The 22808-nt window shown below is 47.8% G+C and overlaps 2 protein-coding genes and 4 non-coding genes across 6 annotated transcripts; 1 reads left to right on the forward strand and 5 right to left on the reverse strand.

Moving 5' to 3' along the window:
* The first annotated feature begins 6463 nt into the window (after positions 1-6463).
* Best4 (bestrophin 4) lies at positions 6464-10223 on the forward strand. The gene is made up of 9 exons (XM_004670471.2): positions 6464-6615; positions 6701-6795; positions 7465-7698; positions 7912-8066; positions 8697-8774; positions 9192-9371; positions 9527-9607; positions 9698-9852; positions 9968-10223. The coding sequence occupies exons 1-9, from the start codon at positions 6464-6466 to the stop codon at positions 10221-10223; spliced, it is 1386 nt and encodes a 461-aa protein (XP_004670528.2).
* Positions 10224-14346: 4123 nt separating this feature from the next.
* On the reverse strand, positions 14347-16561 carry Rps8 (ribosomal protein S8). The gene is made up of 6 exons (XM_004670512.2): positions 16511-16561; positions 16008-16114; positions 15567-15666; positions 15164-15339; positions 14847-14976; positions 14347-14502 (listed from the first exon to the last, which is right to left on the reverse strand). The coding sequence occupies exons 1-6, from the start codon at positions 16512-16514 to the stop codon at positions 14393-14395; spliced, it is 627 nt and encodes a 208-aa protein (XP_004670569.1). The 5' UTR covers positions 16515-16561; the 3' UTR covers positions 14347-14392.
* On the reverse strand, positions 14590-14659 carry LOC123461287. Its single transcript, XR_006637574.1, has one exon. It is a non-coding gene; the product is annotated as a small nucleolar RNA SNORD38 (small nucleolar RNA).
* Positions 15051-15119, reverse strand: LOC123461289. Its single transcript, XR_006637577.1, has one exon. It is a non-coding gene; the product is annotated as a small nucleolar RNA SNORD38 (small nucleolar RNA).
* On the reverse strand, positions 15742-15845 carry LOC123461290. Its single transcript, XR_006637578.1, has one exon. It is a non-coding gene; the product is annotated as a small nucleolar RNA SNORD46 (small nucleolar RNA).
* Positions 16198-16278, reverse strand: LOC123461273. Its single transcript, XR_006637560.1, has one exon. It is a non-coding gene; the product is annotated as a small nucleolar RNA SNORD55/SNORD39 (small nucleolar RNA).
* Positions 16562-22808: the final 6247 nt, after the last annotated feature.

The following is a 22808-nucleotide window of genomic DNA, read 5'->3' on the forward strand; positions in this document are numbered from 1 at the left end:
GTCCACTTCTAATAGTTTTTTAAAAATTATTAAGCTATTAAATGTGGAAGAAAGGAGGATCTAATCATACTGGAAGGGGTTTAAGGTAAGATGTGATGTCTTATTGTAATTAAAAAACAGGTTATAGCCGGTGTGATGGCCCATGCCTTTAATCCCAGCACTTGGGAGGCAGGGGCAGGATCACTTAGACTGTATAGTGAATTCCAAGTCAGTCTGAGCCAGAGCCCTGAGACCCTACCTCAAAAACAAACAAACAAACAAACAAAAAAAAAAAACAGGTTACAGGCCAGGTGTGGTAGCTCATGCCTTTAATCCCAGCACTTGGGAGGCAGAGGTAGGAGAACTGCTATGAGTTCGAGGCCACCCTGAGGCTACATAGTGAAATCCAGGTCAGCCTGAGAGTGAGATCCTACCTACAAAAAAAAAAAAAAAAAAAAAAAAAAAAAAAAAAAAAAAGATAAAAGAAAAAGGTTACTAAGAAAGAAAGAAAAGAATAACTACTTCAGGTAGTTTTTTGCTCATTACAAGTCTCGCCATTTCATTACCAAAAACTCATTATGCTGGTAACCAATTCAAAATAATATGAGGGAACATATAAAACAGTAAAATAACTTAAAAATCAGATCCAAATATTTTTAAAGTAATCAACTTTGATATACAAAAGCAGTCAGAGGTGGTCACAAATGTATATTTTCTTTTCAAAAAATTTTTATTTCATTTTATTTATTTGCAAGCATAGATAGAGATAGAGAAGAGAGACAGACACAAAGAGAATGGGTACGCCAGGGCCTCCAGCCACTGCAAACGAACTCCAGATGCATGCACCTCCTTGTGCATCTGGCTTACGTGGGTACTGGAGAATCAAACCTGGGTCCTTTGGCTTTGCAAGCAAGCGCCTTAACCACTAAGCCATCTCTCCAGCCCACAAATGTATTTTTTCTCAGTGTGTTGATGTACCAGCTTAGTTACTAGGTCTGGAGCAAAATTAAAGGTTTTCTTCAGTAATAAAAAACAATAAAAAAATTATCTTTATATATAAATGATCAATGCTGGTCTTAATAATGTAATCAGAAACCCTTAAATTGAGAGACACACAATCGGTCTCCTTTTTTTTTTTTTTTTTTGGTTTTTCAAGGTAGGGTCTCACTGTAGCTCAGGGTGACCTGGAATTCATTATTCTCAGGGTGGCCTCAAACTTATGATGATCCTCTCACCTCTGCCTCCTGAGTGCTCGGATTAAAGGCGTGCACTACCACGTCTGGCTTGGGTTCCCATTTTGAAATGCGGGCTGGAGAGATGTCTTAGCAGTTAAGGCACTTGCCTGTAAAGCCTAAGGACTCATGTTCGACTCTCCAGGTCCCATGTAAGGCAGACGCAAGCATGCAAGGTCACACATGCACACAAGGAGGCACACATGTCTGGAGTTAGACTGCAGTGGCTGAAGGCCCTAGCATGCCAATTCTCCCTCTCTCTCTCTCATCTTGCATTATGAAAAAGACGCAATGCTTACCTCAAAATAAAAATCAAATAAAAGTCACCAGTTTATTTAAATGGAGGAGCTGCTTACCCTCCTCAAATAACCAATTCAGTTTAACATCGCTAGCAAAAATCGCTTAGAAACTGCACAAAAATACAAAAGTTAATACATTTAACCCTGCAAGGTTTTTTTTTTCTTTCTTTCTTTTTCTTCTTTTGTTTTTTTGAGGTAGGGTTTCACTTTAGCCCAGGCTGACCTGGAATTCACTATGTAGTCTGAGTGGCCTCGAACTCACAGTGATCCTCCTACCTCTGCCTCTCGAGTGCTGGGATTAAAGGCATGCGTCATCACGCCCAGCTGGTTTTTCGAGGTAGGGTCTCAATCTAGCCAAGGCTGACCTGGAATTCACTTTGTAGTCTCAGGGTGGCCTTGAACTCATGGTGATCCTCTTACCTCTGCCTCCCCAGTGCTGGAAGTAAAGACGTGCACCACCATGCCCAACTTTTTTTTTTTTTTTTTTGGCCCTGCAAGGTTTTTGTAAAGATTGGAAGGCAGGCTTTTGGGGCAGCATTTGGGCATGGCTGGGGGCCTCCTTGGCTTGATCTAACACACATAAGAGGTGGAACCTATACCAGATGACAGTTATGGATTCCTGCATATTTGAAGACAAGAAAAGAGGCCAGTATATAAACTTCCAGTGTGCTGGGCACTGGGACAGTACGCACTGGCCTGGTAATTATAAGAGGGTTAGGGGGTCAGGATGAGAGCAAGGCTTGCACTTCCTCCATCAGCTTCACTGACCTTTCATGGAGGGGAAGACTAGAGAGGATAGACGCATGCTCTGGTGCAGTCTGAAGGCCACTTGATGGGGGTGGAGGGGATTACTCTTTTAGAATCTGGTACCTGGCTGACCTTATTTAAGAACAAGAAGCCAGGCATAGTGGTGCACGCCTTTAATTTCAGTACTTGGGAGGCAGAGGTAGGATTATTGTGAGTTCGAGGCCACCCTGACAGTATATATGAATTCCAGGTCAGCCTAGGCTACAGTGAAACCGTACCTCCAAAAACAAAACAAAGCAAAAAACATAAATAAGGAACAAGAAAACCTTTCCACTAGGGTCAGGCTTAATCCCAGCACTTTCAAAGCAGAGGCAGGAGGATTACTGTGAGTTCGAGGCCACCCTGACACTACATATGAATTCCAGGTCATCATGGGCTACAGTGAAACCTTACCTCAAAAAACAAAACAAAACAAAAAAGATAAATAAGAAACAAACAAACAAAAAAAACCTTTCCATTAGGGTCAGCCTTAATCCCAGCACTCTCAAGGCAGAGGCAGGAGGGTTATTGTGGGTTCAAGGCCACCCTGAGACTACATAGTGAATTCCAGGCCAGCCTGGGCTAGAGTGAGACCCTACCTCAAAAAAACAAAACAAAACAAAAAAAAGTGCTGGAGGGATGGTTTAGCATTAAGGTGTTTGCCTGTGAAGCCGAAGGACCCAGGTTCGAGTCCCCAGTGCCCACATAAACCAGTTGCATAAGGAGGCGTATGCATCTGGAGTTTATTTACATGGTTGGAGGCCCTGGCATGCCCATTCTCTCTCTCTATCTGCCTCTGTCTCTCCCAAAATGGATAAATAAAATTTTAAAAAACAACCAACAACAAAAACAAAAAACACCTTCTACAAATGGAAGCCTTCTGCAACATACCAAAATAAAGTACATACTATTTTCCAGGAGGAAAAATAGTTGCATTTGAAAACAGAAAACCTACAATGGAAGTAATTAACATTTTAAAAGGGCTATGTAAACTTTGTGCTACTCAAATAAAGTTCAAGTATGACTTCTGAGCTGTTTAAAGATCACGGCACTTATACAATATTCTGGTGATAGGAGTGCAATTCACATTTGTGTTTCTCAGTAAATTAACCACAACTGGCTAGAACACAACTTGTGCAATCAGAATCTTCATCTGAATTAAAGACATATGCTACGTATTTCCACAGTTCAGAGTCCTGCAAATGAACGCCAAATGCTTGTGCCACTTTGTGTATCTGGCTTTGCCTTAACCACTGAACCATCTCTCAGGCCCTTAACATGATTTTTTTTTTTTTTTTTGGCTTTTTTGAGATAGGGTCTTGCTATAGCCCAGGCTGACCTTTGTAGCCCCAGGGTGGCCTCAAACTCATAGTTATTCTCCCACCTCTGGCCGCTCCAGTGCTGGGATTAAAGGTGTGTGCCACCACGCCCACCTGAATTTTAAAAAATATGTTTTACTTATTGGGAGAGATGGCTTAGTGGCTAAGGTACTTGCCTGCAAAACCTAAAGACCCAGGTTTGATTCCCCAGTACCCATAAATCAGATGCACAAGGTGGCACATGCATTTAGAGTTCACTTGCAGTGGCTAGAGGCTGTGGCACACCCATTCTCTCTCTCTCTCTCTCTCTTTTTCAAATAAATAACTATTTTTAAAATATATATATTTATTTTTTTTTATAAGAGCCTTTTTTAAAAAAAATTATTTTATTTGAGAGCAACAGACAGAGAGAGAAAGACAGATAGAGGGAGAGAGAATGGGCGCGTCAGGGCCTCCAGCCACTGCAAACGAACTCAGGACGCGTGCGCCCCCTTGTGCATCTGGCTAACGTGGGACCTGGGGAACCGAGCCTCGAACCGGGGTCCTTAGGCTTCACAGGCAAGCACTTAACTGCTAAGCCATCTCTCCAGCCCTATATATTTATTTAGAGCTGGAGAGATGGCTTAGCGGTTAAGGCATTTGCCTGTGAAGACAAAAGACCCAGGTTCAATTCCCCAGGACCCACATAAGCCAGATGCACAATCTGGAGTTTGTTTGCAGTGGCTGCAGGCCCTAGTGTGCCCATTCTCTCTATCTGTCTCTCTTCTCTCTGTCTTTGTCACTCTTTGCTTGCAAATAAATAAATAAATAAATAATCTAAATTTTAAAAAATTTATTTATTTATTTATGAAAGAGTGAGTCTCTAGCCACTGCAAATGAACTCCAGACACATGTGCCATCTTGGGCGTCTGGCTTACATGGGTACCGGGTAATTGAACCTGGGTCTTTAGGCTTCCCAGGCAAGCCATCTCCTCAATCCTAACATGTTCTTTTGTGTGTGTGTACAATGTAGTGTGATGTGTGTATACACATGCATGTGCCTATGCAGCACCTGTGTGCTCACTGACGGCAGGGTGCACTCACCCACCAGGACAGGGAGGAGTGTCAAGTACCCCGCTCCATCACTCCCTCCTACATCCGCCCATCCTTACCTGAGCCAGAGGCTCTTCCTGATCCCAGAGCTTGCTCTGCTCTGCACAGGACTGGGGTTACAGGCGTGGGTGGCCATGAGTAACTGTGGGTGCTGGGGATCTAACTCGAACAGTCTCTTTCTCAGGCCTCCTCAGGCCCCTGTGCTTGCACAGGGAGCGCTCCCAACTGCCGAGTCCTCTCCAGCCCTCTAACACGTTCTACTTGTATGGCCATAGGCAATTCGTTTGCATCGGGAAATCTAATCTGTGAAATGAACGAGGCCTACCTCATGGGGTGGTGATGAAGATTCCACAAGCGCTTCCCTTAGCACAGTGTGATCAGCTCCAAGGACATGTCTGTGTGAGCTGTAAGGTCACACAGGGTAGATGCCGCTTTTGCCACTCAAAGGCCAGCCCAGCCCTTCAGGGGTAATCACACACCCAGTTCCCAGGACTAGCTGCATGACAGCCTCAATCCATCAATGATAGCATCAATCTGGCCTAACTTTATGGATTTAGCAGCTACTTAAGTGGGGAGGACATTCTGGTCCCTCCAGACTTCTTCAGGCTGTTGCCCAGAGCAGGTAGGTAGTTGTGGGTGGGGCTGAGAGGGCCCAAGGTGTTTGAGGTAACTAGGGTCCAAGGACAAGTGGTGGCTCCTGACAGGGTGGGGGCTCTGTTTTTGTTAGTCTTTCTTTCTTTCTTTCTTTCTTTCTTTCTTTCTTTCTTTCTTTCTTTCTTTCTCTCTCTCTCTCTCTTTTATTTTCTGACTCTAGCCCAGGCTGACCTGGAATTCACTAGTAGTCTCAGGGTGGCCTCAAACTCAAGGTGATCCTCCTACCTCTGCCTCTCGAGTACTGCGATTAAAGCCATGCACCACCACGCCCGGCTATATTTTGTTGTTTTTTAATTTAATTTTTTAAATATTTTATGTATGTATTTATTTGAGAGAGAGAGAGATTTATTTGAGAGAGAGAGAGACAGAGAGAGCAAGAGGCAAATACAGAGAGAGAGAGAGAGAGAGAATGGGTATGCCAGGGCCTCTAGCCACTGCAAAGGAACTCCAGATGCATGTGCTGCCTTGTGTATCTGGCTTACATGGGTACTGGGGAATTGAACCTGGGTCCTTAGGTTTTGCATGCAAACGCTGTAACCACTAAGCTATCTCTCCAACCTTTTTTTTTTTGAAGAAGGATTTTGCTCTAGCCCAAGCTAACCTGAACTTCGCTATGTAGTCTTAGGCTGGCCTTGAATTTACAGTGATCCTCCTACCTCTGCCTCCCAAGTGTTGGGATTAAAGGCGTGCGCCACCACTCAGTGCCCTTTTCTGTTTGTTTGGAAACAAAATCTTGCTATGTAGCCCAGGCTATCCTTGAATTCATGATCCTCATTTTACAAACCTGTGCTACCATGATGGTCACGTTGGGGCTTTTGTTCTCAGCAGTTCAGAATCTAGACATCACGGCCCTTTAAGCTGAAAAGTTTGGAAAAGCCTAGTGGGTGAGGGGCACAGCGCTCACCCCGGTTTTGTCCAGCTCCATCCTGGCTTTGCCTGTGCTCCTACAGGAAACGGGCTTCCTATAGTCTCTTGTTTAAACACACAGGGTGATGGTTGAAGTAGGTGACCAAAGATGAAGGGAGGTTGCCTAGGGAGCCAGGCTTAGACATGAGAAGGAGCTAAGGAGAGGTCAGTTTTGTGATCTTCTGCTTCAGGAGCCATGACAGTTTCATACACTCTCAAAGTGGCGGAGGCACGCTTCGGAGGCTTCTCCAGCCTGCTCCTGCGGTGGAAGGGCAGCATCTACAAACTCCTCTACAAGGAATTCCTGCTCTTCGTTGCCTTGTACGCGGTGCTCAGCGTCATCTACCGGTGAGGGTAGCTCTACGTGCTGGCCTAAGGGGGCCTAGGCTGCCCACCTCCCTTCAATCCAGGCCTGTACCCTGACCTTCGCCAGGTTGCTGCTGACTCAGGAGCAGAAGCAGGTGTATGCCCAGGTGGCCCGCTACTGCAACCATTCAGCAGACCTCATCCCCCTGTCCTTTGTACTGGGTGAGGCTCCCTTCCAGTTCTCTCTGGGGTCGGAACCGTCTTCTCTGATGTTTGGGCTGAGTTGAGCAGTCTGGACAGCATGGCATGGAATCAACGACAGCCAGCCCAGCACACAGGGGCTGGAGCCTGGGTCCAGGGCTTCTCCGTGTTAGTCTCTGCCTGTCCCTGCTGGACCCTCAGTCTGTACACTACCTTCAGTCTGCACAGGCATAATGATGGGGCGCTGGAGAGAGGAGATGGCCCCTTCCACACCCTCATGGGAAGCAGGTCTCCAAAGTTAACCATTACCTGACCTTGAACTACCACTTCCTCTTTTCTCTCAGTCTCTCTTAATATTCTTTTTTGTTGTTGTTGTTTATTTGAGAGAGAAAGGCAGATAGAGAGAATGGGCGTGCTAGGGCCTCTAGCCAACAAAATGCAGAAGCATGTGCCACCTCGTGCATCTGGCTTTACATTGGTCCTGGGAAATGCACGTTAACCATTGAGCCATCTCCCCAACCCACTTCCTTTCTTCTCTGTAAGTTTGCACTTTATTCCTCCCTCCTGTCCTGGCAGGGCAGTGGGCCTAGAGCGGAATGTGGTTCCCCATCCTCTCTCAAGGCCAGGAGGAGAGGCCCTCCCAGACCCTTCATGCCTCCTCCTGCATCTACCGCCATGGCGGCCCACCAGGTTTCTACGTGACCCTAGTGGTGAACCGCTGGTGGTCTCAGTACACCAGCATCCCACTGCCGGACCAGCTGATGTGCGTCATCTCGGCCAGTGTGCACGGCGTGGACCAGAGCGGCCGCCTGCTTCGCCGCACTCTCATCCGCTACGCTAACCTGGCCTCGGTGCTGGTGCTGCGCTCCGTGAGCACCCGTGTGCTCAAGCGCTTCCCCACCATGGAGCACGTGGTGGACGCAGGTGAGCGGCCCGAGGGAGGCCCTGGGATCTCACCCCTGGCCAGATTCTGGTTTCTGTCTGGCGGTGTCACGGAGCAGGCTATTCCTGGGGCCCTTGGGAGAGCTGACCCTCAAGGGGCTCTCTAGAGCCCAGGACAGCCAGCCGCTGGGCCTCCAGCTCCCCCTGGCGGCGGACGGTGCGTCCGCACTCTACCTTCTTAACCCTGCCTAGCAGGTTTCATGTCTCAGGAAGAGAGGAAGAAGTTCGAGAGCCTGAAATCCGACTTCAATAAATACTGGGTCCCTTGCGTCTGGTTCACTAACCTGGCGGCTCAGGCCCGCAGGGATGGGCGAATCCGTGACGACATCGCTCTCTGTCTCCTTCTGGAAGTGAGTTAATTCAGGATTTGAATCCTTGGCTCCCCCCCACTTTCTAGTTTCAGAAAAAAAAGTTTTGTTTTTTTTTCTGGGGGGAGGGTACTTAACATTTACATGGTACCAAATATGTACGTTGTGTGTGTGTGAGAGAGAGAGGGGGGGGGGGAGATATTGAGACAGGATCTCACTCTACAGCCCAGGCTTGCCTGAAACTATGTGGCCCTCGCTGAGAGTTCAATCAAATTCATGGTGATTTTGCCTCAGTCTCCTAAATTCCCCAAGTGGAATCACAGGCATTTGCCACCAGACCTGGCTATCATGCACTTTGCAATTATGTACTTATGTTTGTTTATTCTGTCCTCAAACAACTTTGGGAGTAGGCACTGTTGTCATCCTTCCACAAGTGGGGACATTGAGGCAGTGGAGAAGCTCCTTATGTTGCGAGTTCGCGGAGCTGGGATTCATACTCCTGCCTCCAAGGCCTATCCTTGCAGCTACTTTGCTAATTTGCTTATCAAAAGCACCCCATTCTGATAACCAGAGAAAGGAAGTCTCAGTCCTGGCCCACATGGCTTTGTGCTGAACTCCCCTGTTCTCTCCAGCTTTCCTTCCTCTACTGACCTCCTCTTCCTCTCTCACCAGGAGCTGAACAAATACCGGGCCAAGTGCAGCATGCTGTTCCACTATGACTGGATCAGCATCCCCCTCGTCTACACCCAAGTAACTGCTTCTCACCTCCCCAGTCCCAGGGCCTAGTGGATGTCCTGTGCTGTGTGAGATCCGGAGAATTAGAGACAGTCATTGACCTGGGCCAGTTCAGTCCCATGAGGCAGTGAGCGGCCAAGGGTCCTCAAGCACCTTTCCACCTCCACCAAGACGACCCTGTCCCCACTAGCATTGCCTACCATATGGATTTTATTTTAATTTTTCGAGGTAGGGTCTTGCTCTAGCCCAGGTTGACCTGGAATTCACTATGTAGTCTCAGGGTGGACTTGAACTTGAAGCCATCCTCCAGCCTCTGCCTCCCAAGTGCTGGGCACCACCATGCCCGGTACCACTGTCTAATTACTTGTCAGGCCCCCTCACCCCCAGGTCCTCCAATGCACCACACTCTGGCCTTGGCTTTCACTTCTCCAGGTGGTGACCATAGCTGTATACTCCTTCTTTGCCCTCTCCTTGGTGGGCCGCCAGTTTGTGGAGCGAGAAGCAGGGACTGCCGAACCTCAGGGGACTCTTGAGCCAGGCCAGGGGGACCTGGACATGTACGTGCCCCTCACCACACTGCTGCAGTTCTTCTTCTATGCTGGCTGGCTCAAGGTGGGCACTTCAGATGGTCATGCCAGCCTACTCTGAGAATACATGGGCACAGATAACCACGGTCCCACCCCAACATTAGGGACAAGGAGTGGGGACTCTGAGCCTAGACGACACTGGACTCTGAGCCTAGACGACACTGTCTCTACAACTTACAGGTGGCTGAACAGATCATCAACCCTTTTGGTGAGGATGATGATGACTTTGAGACCAATCAGCTCATAGACCGAAACTTGCAGGTGAGGTGGGTAGGGAGGCTGGTGGTATAGCCTTTCAACCCAGGTGTGTAGAGAAATCCTGGTGACTTGTCTGCCCTCCTGCTGGCCCAGGTGTCCATGCTATCTGTGGATGACATGTATCAGAACTTGCCCCTGGCAGAGAAGGATCCTTACTGGGATGAGGAACAGCCACACCCACCCTACACTGTGGCCACAGCCGCAGACTCACTGAGGCCTTCCTTCCTCGGCTCCACCTTTAACCTGCGGTGAGTCTGGGCCCAGATTTGACCCAGCAAACCTGTGTCAGGTCCCTGGCCACCCTGGGAGGGCACTAGACTTCTCTGGGAGCCAGTGCGGCTCAGACTCTGCATGCCCTTGCAGCGTTTGCGATGACCCTGAGCAGAGTGTGCAGGTGGAGGCTTCCCCGAGATTGGCTCCACCCGCGCCCACCCCACTGCTCAGCCGCTTTCTGGGTGCAGGAGCGCCGTCACCTGCCATAAGCCTCCGGAACTTCGGCCGTGCACGGGGCGCCCCCCGGACCCCGCATTTGCTGCGCTTTCGGGCGGAGGAAGGCGTGGAGTCCGAGGACCGCATTGACGAGGCAGGGGAATCTGCGGATGCAGCTCTGGAAGCCTGAGGTTCCCCGCACCCCGCCCACTTAGAGCAATCTTACCAGCATTGAGGGTGGTATCATGTTTAGCACAAGAGAAAGCAGGGCGCGTTGTTTGAGGAAGTAAAGCTAGGATAAAGAGGCCAAGAGTGGGGCTGGAGAGCTTTGCAGTTAAGATATAAGGTCAAAGGATTCCCCAGGGCCCATGTAAGCCAAACGGCGCATGCGTCTAAAGTTTCCAGTGGTTGGAGGCCCAGGTGCGGCCATCCTCTCTCATATAAATAAAACAAATGAGGCAACGTGTGGCACAGACAGGATGCACGGCTAACTTCCTCATTGCCAAGTGTATCGCCTCTGCCTAGGACCCACCAACTCCCAGCCTTGCTGCATTGGGATAGGGTTCAGGAAGTGCTATTTCCAAGTTCCGAGGTGCCTTCTTACCCTGTTAACCTGTCTTCTGTATGTAATGCCCAGGTATTTGTTTACAATGGGAATATATCCATTTATTACTTGCATAAGCCCAAAAGTATAAATTTGAATTGGGGCTGAAGAGATGGCTTAGTGGTTAAAGCACGTTCCTGTGAAGCCTAAGGACCCAGGTTCAATTCTCCAGGTCTCATGTAAACCAGATGCACATGCATCTAGTTTGTTTGCAGTGGCTAGAGCCCTGGTATGCCCATTCTCACTCTAGTAAATAAATAATGAAAATAAAATCTTTAAAAAAAAAAAAAACGAAATGGATGTAGAAATAAGTGGCTTGGAGCTGGGCATGGTGGCACACACCTTTACTCCCAGCACTTGGGAGTTAGGTGGATCGCCTTGAGTTCGAGGCCACCCTGAGACTACATAGTGAATTCTAGGTCAGCCTGGGCTAGAGTGAGACCATACCTCAACCCCCCCCCCACCCAAAAAAAAATAAAAGCTTAGGCCTCTGCCTTAGAGGCTGATTAAGCTAATTTGATAAAGCACTTTTTCAAGGTAGGGTCTTGCTCTAGTTCTGGCTAACCTGGAATTCACCATGTAGTCTCAAAATGGCCTCGAACTCATGCGATCCTTCCACCCTGCTTCCCAGTTAGTTCCCAGAGTGCTGGGATTAAACGAAGGCATGTGCCACCACACCCAGCTGTACGCAGTAACCTTTAAATCTTCCTGGCCGAGACCTGCTTTCTGGGTGAAGGTGTCCACCTAAACAACTTGGTGAGTGACAAATTGTTAAGACCAAAGGATACATGACAAGAACAGAGGATAAAGTTACACTGGAGTGTCATCCAGCATGACTGGAACACCAAATTTCTACTTCCTAATGCTTTGTTTTTTCTTGAGGTAGGGTTTCACTCTAGTCCAGGCTGGACCCTGGAATTCACTATGTAGTCTCAGGGTGGGCTCGAACTAACAGCAATACTTCTTCTGCCTTCATAGTGCTGGAATTAAAGGCATGCACTACCATGTTGTTTGGAAAATAAGATCTTACTATGTAGCCTAGACTATCCTTGAATTTATGATCCTCACCTTACAAACCTGTGCTACCATTGACAAGTTTGTGGCACCAGGCCTGGCCAAATATGGTTTTACAAAGTAGTGTCTTGCTCTAGCTCAGGCTGACCTGGAATTCACTATGTAGTCTCAGGGTGGCCTCAAACTCATGGCTATTTCCCTACCTCTGCCTCCCAAATGCTGGGACTAAAGGTGTGTGCCACCACACTTGGCACTGTTGCCTTTGTATGTATTAGAACGGGCACACCAGAGCTTCACAGCAAACTAACTCCAGATGCATGTACCACCATGTGTATCTGGCTTATGCGGGTTCTGGGAAGTTGAACCTGGGTCCTCAAGCTTTGTAAGCAAGGGCCTTACCTGCTAAGCCATGTCTCCAGCCACCAAACGCTTTTTTTTTTTGTTTGTTTTTGGTCTATTTTTTATTTGAAAGTGACAGAGAAAGAGGCAGAGACTACAGCCGCTGCAAACGAACGCCAGACACGGGCGCCCCCCTTGTGCATCTGGCTAACGTGGGTCCTGGGGAATCAAGCCTTGAATCAGGTTCCTTAAGCTTCACAGGCAAGCGCTAACTGCTCAGCAATCTCTCCAGCTCCAAATGCTTTTAAAGCAGTATTGTGGACAGAACCCAGAACCTCACACATCCCCAGGACTTTCCACTTACAAATGAACTCTAGGTGCATGTGCCACCTCGTGCATCTGGCTTTATGTAGGTTCTTCGTTAATTGAACCTGGGGGTCCTTTGACTTTGAAGGCAAATACCTTAATGACTAATCCATCATTCCAACCCCCACTGTTTTTGAGTGTGACAGAGAAAAAGGTTAGAGAATGGGTGCACCAGGGCCTCCAGCCACTGCAAACAAACTCCAGATATGTGTGCCCCTTGTGCACCTGGCTAACGTAGGTCTTAGAAAATCAAGCCTCGAACTGGGGTACTTAGGCTTCACAGGCAAGTGCTTAACTGCCAAGCCATCTCTCCAGCCCTCCAACCCTTTTTACAGTCTTCCCAAGAAACTGCAACTACAGGTCTATGCCATTGGGCAGTCCGTTCCCAAATCTAAATGTAGACAGGAGACCTAGCGAAGTGGTTAGGGGCATTTGTTGCTTGCAAAGCCTGATGGCCCATAAAAGCCAGGCACATCTAGGCTTGATCGGTGCTTGCCTTTCCCAGCACTTGGGAGGCAGAGGTAGGAGGGTCACCATGAGTTCAAGGCCAGCCTGGAGCAAGATTCTACCTCAAAACACGAGCTGAGGGAACTGGAGAGATGGTTCAGCTTGGTGACAATACTATTGATTCTAGCACTCCAGAAGCCAAGGTTGGATCGCTACAAAATACAAACCCAAGGCAGCCTGGGCTAGAGTAAAACCCTACCTGGAAAAAGAAAATAAGTAAAAAGAAAACCAAACCGGACTGGATAAATGATTCAGAGGTTAAAGGTACTTGTAAAGCCTACTGGCCTGGGTTCAATTTCCCAACACCCATGTAAAAGCCTCTTGCTGGCCAGACAGCTGCACATGGCACCCATACAGCTTTGACTGAGAATATTGCTTAGTGGTAGAATTGCAATCCCAGGGATAGAGAGATGGCTCAGAGGTTAAGGCAGCTGCCTGTGAAGCTAAAGAACCAAAGTTCAATCCCCCAGGACCCATGTACACCCACTGCACCAAGTGGCACATGCATTTGGAATTCTTTTGCAGAAGCTAAAGTCTGTGGCATGCTCTCTTCCTCTCTGTGCAATAAAGTTAATAAACTTAAGGGCTGGAGAGATGACATAGCAGTTAAGGCACTTGCCTACAAAGCCAAAGGAACTCGATTTGATTCTCCAATACCGACGTAAGCCATATGCACAAGATGGTGCATGCATCTAGGGTTCATTTGCAGTGGCTGGAAGCCCTGGTGTCCCCATTCTCTCAAATAAAATTTTTAAAGTTAATAAGCTTAAAATTTCCTGAGCCTGGCCACTTGAGGTAAGGTCTCACTCTAGCCTTAACTGGTCTCAAACTCCCACCTCAGTCTCCAGAGTGCTGGGGTCATAGCCCATGTGACACCACACCCAATGCCTAAGTTTAATATTTTAGGGCTTAGTGGTCAAGGAACTTGCTTAGGAAGCCTAAGATCCCAGCCAGATTCCCCAATACCCATAAAAGCCAGAGATGCACAAGATGGCTCATGCCTCTGGAGTTCATTTGCAGTAGCTAGTGGCCCTGATTTGCCCGTTCTCTCACACATTTAAGATTAAGCCAGGCAGGCTGGAGAGATGATTTAATGGCACTTGCCTGTGAAGCCAAATGCACAAGGGAGTACATGCATCTGGAGTTGTTGCCTCTCTCCTTGCAAATAAGGAAAAAAAAAAACCTGATCTACCACCCCCTAACTTGTTCTCAGTAATGTGCATTCTTCTGAGTAGTGTTTATAGACCACCCAGGTTACAAAACCGTGAATTTAAACTGTGACTTAATCTCCAGTACACTTAACTGAACCCTTAAAACTCAGGTCTACAAAGGAGTTTACAACTGTCGCCACCTGCAAGCTCCATCTCGACTCCTAATATGCTGAGAAATAATGGCTTCACTACAGAAACTCATGTCATACACACATGTCCTTCAGATGAGGGCTTCCATTTGAGAATGCAAATAGCAAAACACTCAGGCAATGTAAACATAAACAATAAACACCTTTATTACATGGACTAAGGATGGTTTTATTTGCCTTTCCGGGCTTTGATCTTCCTCAGATAGAACTCCAGCTCCTTGCCCTCTAGCACATAGCCATCTGCTCTGCCACACTGGCCAGGTCTCGATGCAATGCAGGCTGTAAGAGACCATGTGGTCCTTAGCAAAAGCACACAGAGGTCCCACCATGTGGGTATGGTACCATGGGTGCAGGCATAAAGCCCTGTCTCCTCAGATATACTTTATCACCACTTACAAATCAGTAGCAGAACTGGACAAAATTCTCATCACTGAGACAGCACCCTTACACCTCTCAAAGTAAGATCCAAAGCAGTTGAATGGGGGGAAAGGGGCTGGGGAGATGACACACTTGTATCCACTGTTGAAATCCGGCATAACCAGATGCCCCACAGTTTAGTGAACCCAGGCAAGAGTAAAAAAAGGAGAGCACCTCACACTCCCACAACACAACAGCTATCTTACCCAGAAGCTTGCCCTGCTGAAACTGCTCCTCCAGAAGAGGGCTGATTTTGGCATTCTTTTTCCTTTCATCGTATTTCTTTTGAATTTTCTTTGATCGTTTTTTGTTAAAAATCTCTTCCTCCTCAGGAGTCTGAATAAACAGAAAATGGATCGTCTCAGCGAAGGTCTTTAGAGCCTTCTACTCTACCCATCCTAATGCATGCGTTCTTCAGCACAAAAAGCATTCATCCCTTTCCTTCAGTAGCAGAACTGGACAATGCTTTCATCACAAGAAGGCAGCTCCCGCCACCCCTCCCATGGGCAGGAAAAGAACATACCAGCTTGGCCCCCTTCTTGTGGCCCAGGGGCAATGTGTAGTGGGACTCGTACCACTGTCGGTACGGTGTGCTGTCAATGAGCACAATGCAGTTCTTCACCAGGGTCTTGGTGCGGACCAGCTCATTATTGGATGCATTGTAGACCACATCAATTATCCTCGTTTTGCGAGTACAACCTGCTCAGAAGAGAGACCCACAATCAAGGGGCTTGAGATCATGCAAACCATAAACCAACTGGCTCTTCCCAAGGGGGAGCAGGCTGAGAGAAGTACTGAACATATTGCCCAGCCACAGGGCAAATGCTCTTCTCCCACCATCCCATTATTTTTCTTCTCCCCAGAGACATGCAGCCAATGCTGACTTAAAAATTCTCGTAAAAATAGTAACCGTAAGGCCTACTCACACTCAGAGCCCCAGGAGAAGTTCCCCACATCCAGTCTCAGGGCCCGGTACTTCTTATTGCCTCCTCGAACACGGACTGTGTGTATGCGACGTGGGCCAATCTGGAAAATACGACAGGAGTCTGGTCATCAACAAAAGACAAGAAAGAGGGAGGGCAGCCCAGGTTGGATGAAGGTAACAAGTCAGTGTAACTATGACAAGTCCTTACATTGGCAAGTGGCAAAGAAATGACCAAGACGGTCAAAACCACGCCTAAGGATGCTTTTTCATCACTCTAGTTACCTCCCAAAGAAAAACCTGACCCCAAACACAGGAAATCAAGTCTCTACTCTTATTTACCAGGCTTCGGCTTCCTGGACAGGAGCGCACCCTCTCTCCCGAAGACCCAATCACCCTGCTCGGCGGAGAAAGGCAGACCCCCTCACCACACACCGGCACCCACCTTAGTGTTGGCAGCAGGACGACCCAGCTCATACTTCCGCTTCTTGTGGTAGGGCTTTCTCTTGCCCCCGGTCTTGCGGCGCTTGTGCCAGTTGTCCCGAGAGATGCCTGTATATGGGAGCAGGAACGGAACCTTGAGCCGCTAGGACTCGGTGCCAGCAGCCGGCCGGCTCCAGATCCCCGGACCGGGCCGCACGCTCAGCTCTCCAAGGTTGGCTTCCCCACTTGCGCAGTCGGGAATCTGCAGCATTACCAATATGTCATCATACACGTGCGGCCAGCCACGGCCGGTCTCCCCCGGCAGCCATGTTGGTGCAGCCTAATAGGCGCCTGAGAAAGCCCACCCAGCGGGCTTCCGCAGCCGAAAGCGCAGGATTACTCCTCCTCATACTTCTCTGTGGCCGAGGAGAAGTGAAAACTGCTTCCTCAAGTGGCTCCGGGGCAGGATGGCAAGGGATTGTACTCACCACCCGCTCCCAGGACCTCCGAAGGGAAGACACTCACCCATCGCTCGGCGCTGGCTGGAAAGAGGAAGCGCAAAGGCTCACGGTCCGGTTTGTGGCGCGAGGCCCCGCCCCCTGACGTCCTTTCCGGCCGCCGCGGAGAAGAAGATCCGGGAGCCGCGGCCAAGCGGCGCGCCCTTCTCGTGGGTGGGGAGCGTCTGGAGACCCCTGGCTGGAGGGCGCGCCCGCGGTGTTTAGGACTCTCCAGAGTGCGGTTCTAGCTCTCGAATTTTTATTTTTCGAAGTAGGATCTCCCTCTAGGTCAGGATGACCTGGAATTCGTTATGTAGTCCTAGGGTGGCCTTGAAGTCACAGGGATCTTCCTACCTTTCTCTGCCTTCCGAGTGCTGGGATTAAAGGCGTGCGCCACCACGCCCAACTATTTCCAGGTTTTTTTGTTGTTGTTGTTGTGCTTGTTTTTAATACAGGGCTCAGGTATCAGGCTAGTTTCAAACTCACTATGTAGCAGAGGGGTGACCTTGAGCTGCCCATCCTTCGGTCTTCCCCTCAGGGCTAGGATTTACTGGTCTGCATGGTCACGTCAGATTTATGCGGTACTGGGATCAAACCCAAAACTTCGTGCATGCTATACAAGCAGCTTTTTACGTTTTGAAAGATTCGTTTCAGGGCTGGAGAGATGGCTTAACGAGTAAGGGATTTGCCTGCAAAGCCAAAGGACCTTGGTTCGATTCCCGAAAACCCACGTAAGCCAGATGCACTAGCTAGGTGGCGCATGCATCTGGAGTTCATTTGCAGTGGCTGGAGGCCCTGGTGCGCCCATTCTCTCCCTCCCTCAAATAAATAAATAAAAGATTCGTTTCAAAGGCTACTACAAAGAGGTGTGGTTGCAGCTGCGTTGAAAATGACTGGAAGGCAGTGGAGATGGTGGACTGGGGTTTGGTGATAGAACATGGGGTGGGATATCCTATCACGAATTTCTACTTCACTTGAGCAATTGGTTTTACTAAGCTGGTAGGTTAAGGTAGGACAGGAGATCTGGGTGAATCTAAGATGGGTACCAACACACCCTGCTTGGGTTGCTTCTTTGTGAGGATTAAAGTAGAGGAAATTTCATTATGCCTTTGGGTTTGTAGTCTCAAGGTGGCCTCGAACTCACAAGGATCATCCCACCTCTGCCTCCTGAGTGCTGGGTTGTCCTGCTCTCATTCCTATTATAAACTGGCCCCTTTGGGAAACTTGGCTCTTGTTTCTCTCCCAGTTTCTCTGGAAGTCAGATGAATTTCAGTTAGTGATACAGAATAGTATAATGAATGACAGCATCAGAAAAAAAATTGAGAGCCAGGCTTGGTAGCTCAAGCCTTTATTCTCAGCACCTGAGAGGCTGAGGTAGGAGTTATAGTTGTTGGCTGTAGGCAGCATGGGACTACAGAGTAGGTTCCAGATCAGCCCTGGCTACTGTAGAACCATACCTTGAAAAAAATAATTTTTTAAAAATTATTTGTTTATTTTTATTTATTTATTTGGGAGTGACAGACACAGAGAGAGAGAGAGACAGATAGAGAGAGAGAATGGATGCACCAGGGCTTCCAGCTACTACAAATGAACTCCAGATGCGTGCGCCCCCTTGTGCATTTGGCTAATGTGGGTCCTGGGGAATCAAGCCTCGAACCGGGGTCCTTAGGCTTCATAGGCAAGTGCTTAACCACTAAGCAATCTCTCCAGCCCTTGAAAAAAATAATTTTTTATTTAAATTTTTAAAATTTATTTGAAAAAGGCAGATTGAGAAAGAATAGGCATCCTGCCACTGGAAATGAACTCCAAGTGCATGCACCATGTTGTGCATCTGGCTTATGTGGATTCTGGGGAATACAATCTGGTTCCTTGGCTTTGCAGGAAAGTGCCTTAACTGCTAAGTCATCTCTCCAGCCCCTAAAAATAATTTTTTTGTTTGTTTGTTTTTCAAGGTAGGGCCTCACTCTAGCTCAGGCTGACCTGGAATTCACTATGTATTCTCAGGATGGAGATCCTCCTACCTCTGCCTCCCCAGTGTTGGGATTAAAGGCGTGTACCACCACACCCGGCACTAAAAATAATTTAAAAAAAAAATATTTTATTCGGTAGCCAGGCGTGGTGGTGCACGCCTTTAATCCCAGCACTCAGGAGGCAGAGGTACAAGGATTGCCATGAGTTTGAGGCCACCCTGAAACTCCATAGTGAATTCCAGGTCAGCCTGGGCTACAGTGAGACCCTACCTCCAAAAACCAAAAAAAAATTATTCAGGCTGGAGAGATAGCTTAACGATGAAAGCATTTACCTGTGAAGCCAAAGGACCCAGGTTCAATTCCCCAGGACCCACGAAAGCCAGATGCACAAGGGGCGCATGCTTCTGGAGTTTGTTTGCAGTTGGCTATAGGCCTGGTGTACCCATTCTCTGTCTATCTCTCTTCTATCTCTCTCACTCTTTGCTTGCAAATAAATATTTCATTCTATTTCTTTGAGACAGAAAGAGGCAGAGAATGGGTGGACCAGGGCCTCTATCACTGCAAACAATCTCCAGACACACGTGCCACCTTGTGCATCTAGCTTTATGTGGGTACTGGGGAATCATACCTGGGTCATTAGGCTTTGAAGTACCTTGACTGCTGAGCCATCTGTCTAGCCCCTTGAAAAAAAGTTTAAACTTGGTGTGAGCCAGGTATGGTGGCACACACCTTTAATCCCAGCACTTGAGAAGGCAGAGGTAGGATTGTTTTGAGTTCCAGCCCACCCTGATACTACACAGTGACTACCTGGTCAGCCTAGGTTAGTGACACCCTACCTCAAAAAAACAATCAAAACCTAAATTGGGCTTGGTGGTGCACACCTTTAATCCCAGCACTCGGGAGGCAGAGGTAGAAAGAGCACCAAGAGGTTGAGGCCACCCTGAGACTACATGGTGAATTCCAGGTCAGCCTCGGTTACAGGGAGACTCCACCTGAGTTTGATTCTCCAGATGCATGCACCACCATGTTCGTCTGTATGTGGGTCCTGAGCCCTTAGGTTTCACAGAAAACCAAGTGCCTTAACTAACTGCTAAGTTATGTCTCCAGCCCAAGACTTAATTTGAACACCAGGAGAGACTCACAGGAGAGGTAGGTCTTGAACCCTGGGAAAGAGAGAAAGGAAAGGGAGAGAGGGTATATGCCAGGGAAAGAAGAAGAGGGCCCAAGAAGGAGAGAGAAAGCCAGAGAGAAAAGTTTTGATGGGAAGAGAGAAACTGCCCTATCAGGATGTAGTCTTGGGTGATATGCCTGGTAGGGTTTGGAAGGAGGAGGAAGTCCCTCCTCTCATTCTAGAGGTACACAAACTTCTTAAGGGAGAAGACTTTGAGCTGTGAAGAGATCACAGTGACTTATATCCTGTCTTGTCCTAGAACCCCTGATAGAAGATGCTGCCCCTCCTCCTGTAACCCATAGCCAATGCCACTAATTGGTTTTGATCTCAGGACCTGAGTGGGTGAGATTCAACCAGAAGCCCAACTCTTGTGTTCATAGAGAATTGGGCATTCAATCCAATATTAACTAGACAGGCCAGACCCTATAGAGATAGAGATGGTATAGGCTGGAGAAGGGGCTATGATCCTAGATAAAAATCTTGGAGCTGGGTGTGGTGGTGCACCCTTTTCATCCCAGCACTTTGGAGGCAGAGGTAGGAGGACTGTTGTGGATTCAAGGACAACCTGAGACTACATAGTGAATTCCAGGTCAACATGGGCTATAGTGAGACCTTGAAAATAAAAAAATCTAAAAAAAAAAAAATAATCTTGTTCAGGGATTATCCTGCTCTTGGACACCTCCCTACCCTGAACTCACAGCATTCCTACCTCAGCCTAGGGTAATATTTTACTTTTGCCTGAATAAATACTTGCTGGGCTGGTGAGATGAGTCAGTAGTTACAGGGGCTTGCTTGCAAAGCATGACAGCCTGGCTTCAGTTCCCAGGACCAACATAGATGCACAAAGTGATGCATTTACCAGTTCTTTTTTTTAATATATATTTTTTAAGATTTACTTTATTTATTTATTAGGGACAGAGGGAAAGAGAGAGAATGGGGGCACCAGGGCCTTTAGCCACTGCAAATGAACTCCAGACACATGTGCCACTATGTGCTTACATGGGACCTAGAGAATCAAACCTGGGTCCTTAGGTTTGGTAGGCATGCGCCTTAACCGTTAAGCCATCACTTCAGCCCTGGAGTTCATTTTTAAAAATACTACTTATGAGCTAGAGGGATGGCTTAGCGGTTAAGGCATTGTTTGCCTGCAAAGCCAAAGGACCCAGGTTTGATTCCCCAGGACCCACATTAGCCAGATGCACAAGGGGACGTACGCATTTGGAGTTCATTTACAGTGTCTGGAAGCCCTGGTGCGCCCATTCTCTCACTTTCTCTCCCTCTTTCTCTGTCAAATAAATAAATATAAATATTTTGAAAAATATGACTTATGGGGCTGGAGAGATGGCTTAACGGCTAAAGTGCTTGCCTGCAAAGCCAAAGGACCCAGGTTAGATTCCCCAGGACCCATGGAAGCCAGATGTAGAAAGTGGCATATGTGTACGGAGTTCACTTGCAGCAGCTGAAAGCCCTGGCATGCCCATTCTCTCTCTCAAATAAATAAAAATAAAATGTAAAGCCAGATTCACAAAGTGGCACACGCATCTGAGTTCATTTGTAGGGGCAAGAAGCCCTTGTTGCACCCATACCCTCTCTCTCAAATAAATAAGCCTAGCGTGGGGCACACACCTTTAATCCCAGCACTCGGGAGGCAGAGGTAGGAGGATCACAATGGTTTCAAGGCCGCCCTGAGACTATGTAATGAATACCAGGTCCGTCTGGGCTTGAGCAAGACTATCTTGAAAAATAAAAGAAAAAAAAATGGGGGGACTGGAGAGATGGCTCAGTGGTTAGGGGACTTGCCTGCAAACCCTAACAATCTGGGTTTGATTGGTATCTATGGTACCTATCTGGGTACCTATGTAATCCAGATGCACAAAGTGGTCTATGCATCTGGAGTTTTCAGGCCACTTTGAGGCTACATAGTGAATGCCAGCTCAGCATGGGCTAAAGACCCTACCTGGAAAAAAGTTGTCAGGCATGGTGACTCATGCCTTTAATCCCAATACTAGGGAGGCAGAGGTAGGAGGATTGCTGTGAGTTTGAGGCCAGCCTGAGAGTACTAGTGAATTCAAACCTCAAAAAACAGTATTATTTTGATCACTGTGAGTTTGAGGCCATCCTGAGACTACACAGTTAATTCCAGGTCAGCCTGGACCAAAGTGAAACCCGACCTTGAAAGACCAAAACCAAAAACAACAACAACAAAAAACAGTAGTATTTTATGTGAGAGAGAGCAGCAGCAGAGAGAGAGGGAAAGAGAATGGGTACACCAGGGCCTTTAGCTGCTATAAACAAACTCCAGACACATGCACCACCTTGTGCATCTGGCTTACCTTCATGCTAGGGAACTGAACCTGGGTCCTCAGACTTCACAGGCAAGATTTAACTGCTAAGCCATCTCTCCAGAATGGGCGCACCAGGACCTCCAGCCACTGCATATGAACTCCAGATGCATGCATCCCCCCCTTGTGCATCTGGATTACGTGGGTCCTGAAAAGTCAAACCGGGATCCTTTGGCTTTGCAGGCAAAAGCCTTAATCACTAAGCCATCTCTTCAGCCCTGTTTTTTGTTTTATTTGTGGGAGGGTCTTGCTGTAGCCCAGGTTGAGCTGGAATTCACTATGTAGTCTCAAGGTGGCCTCAAACTCAAGGCAATTCTACTTCTGCCTCCCAAGTACTTGCTGGGATTAAAGGCCTATGCCATCATGCCTGGCTTTTTTTTTTTTTTTTTTAATATTTTTATTTAGTTGCAGGCAGAGACAGAGAGAGGAGAAACAGAAAGAATGAGTATGCCAGGACATCCAGTGGCTGCAAGTGAACTCCAGATCCATGTGCCACTGTGCATCTGGCTTTCCAGGGGTACTGGGGAATTGAACTCTGTTATTAGGCTTTATAGGTGAGCTTCTCATCCACACAGCCATCTCTCCAGCCCTTTGTAAATTTTATTTATTTGAGAGAGAGGGAGAGAGAAAAGCAGATAGAGAATGGGCATGCCAGGGCCTCTAACCACTGCAAACTTTAGATACATGTGCCACCTTGTGATTTTGACTTACATGGATACTGGGAAAATTGAACTTGAGTCCATAGGCTTTGCAGGCAAATGCCTTAACTGCTAAGCCATCTCTCTAGCCCCATCCAGCCCCTTTATTTTGGTTTTCTGAGGTAGGGGCTCACTCTAGCCAGGC

The sequence above is a fragment of the Jaculus jaculus genome, chromosome 5 (assembly GCF_020740685.1).
Source record: "Jaculus jaculus isolate mJacJac1 chromosome 5, mJacJac1.mat.Y.cur, whole genome shotgun sequence".
NCBI lineage: Eukaryota > Metazoa > Chordata > Mammalia > Rodentia > Dipodidae > Jaculus > Jaculus jaculus.

Coding starts and splice junctions, on each gene's coding strand:
- Best4 (XM_004670471.2), top strand. CDS start 6,464: ATGACAGTTTCATACACTCTCAAAGTGGCGGAGGCACGCTTCGGAGGC. Junction 7,699..7,911: donor GGAGCACGTGGTGGACGCAG/GTGAGCGGCCCG, acceptor CCTGCCTAGCAG/GTTTCATGTCTCAGGAAGAG. Junction 8,067..8,696: donor CTCTCTGTCTCCTTCTGGAA/GTGAGTTAATTC, acceptor CTCTCTCACCAG/GAGCTGAACAAATACCGGGC.
- Rps8 (XM_004670512.2), bottom strand. Junction 15,340..15,566: donor CTTCTCCTGGGGCTCTGAGT/GTGAGTAGGCCT, acceptor TCTTCTGAGCAG/GTTGTACTCGCAAAACGAGG. Junction 14,977..15,163: donor ACAAGAAGGGGGCCAAGCTG/GTATGTTCTTTT, acceptor CTGTTTATTCAG/ACTCCTGAGGAGGAAGAGAT.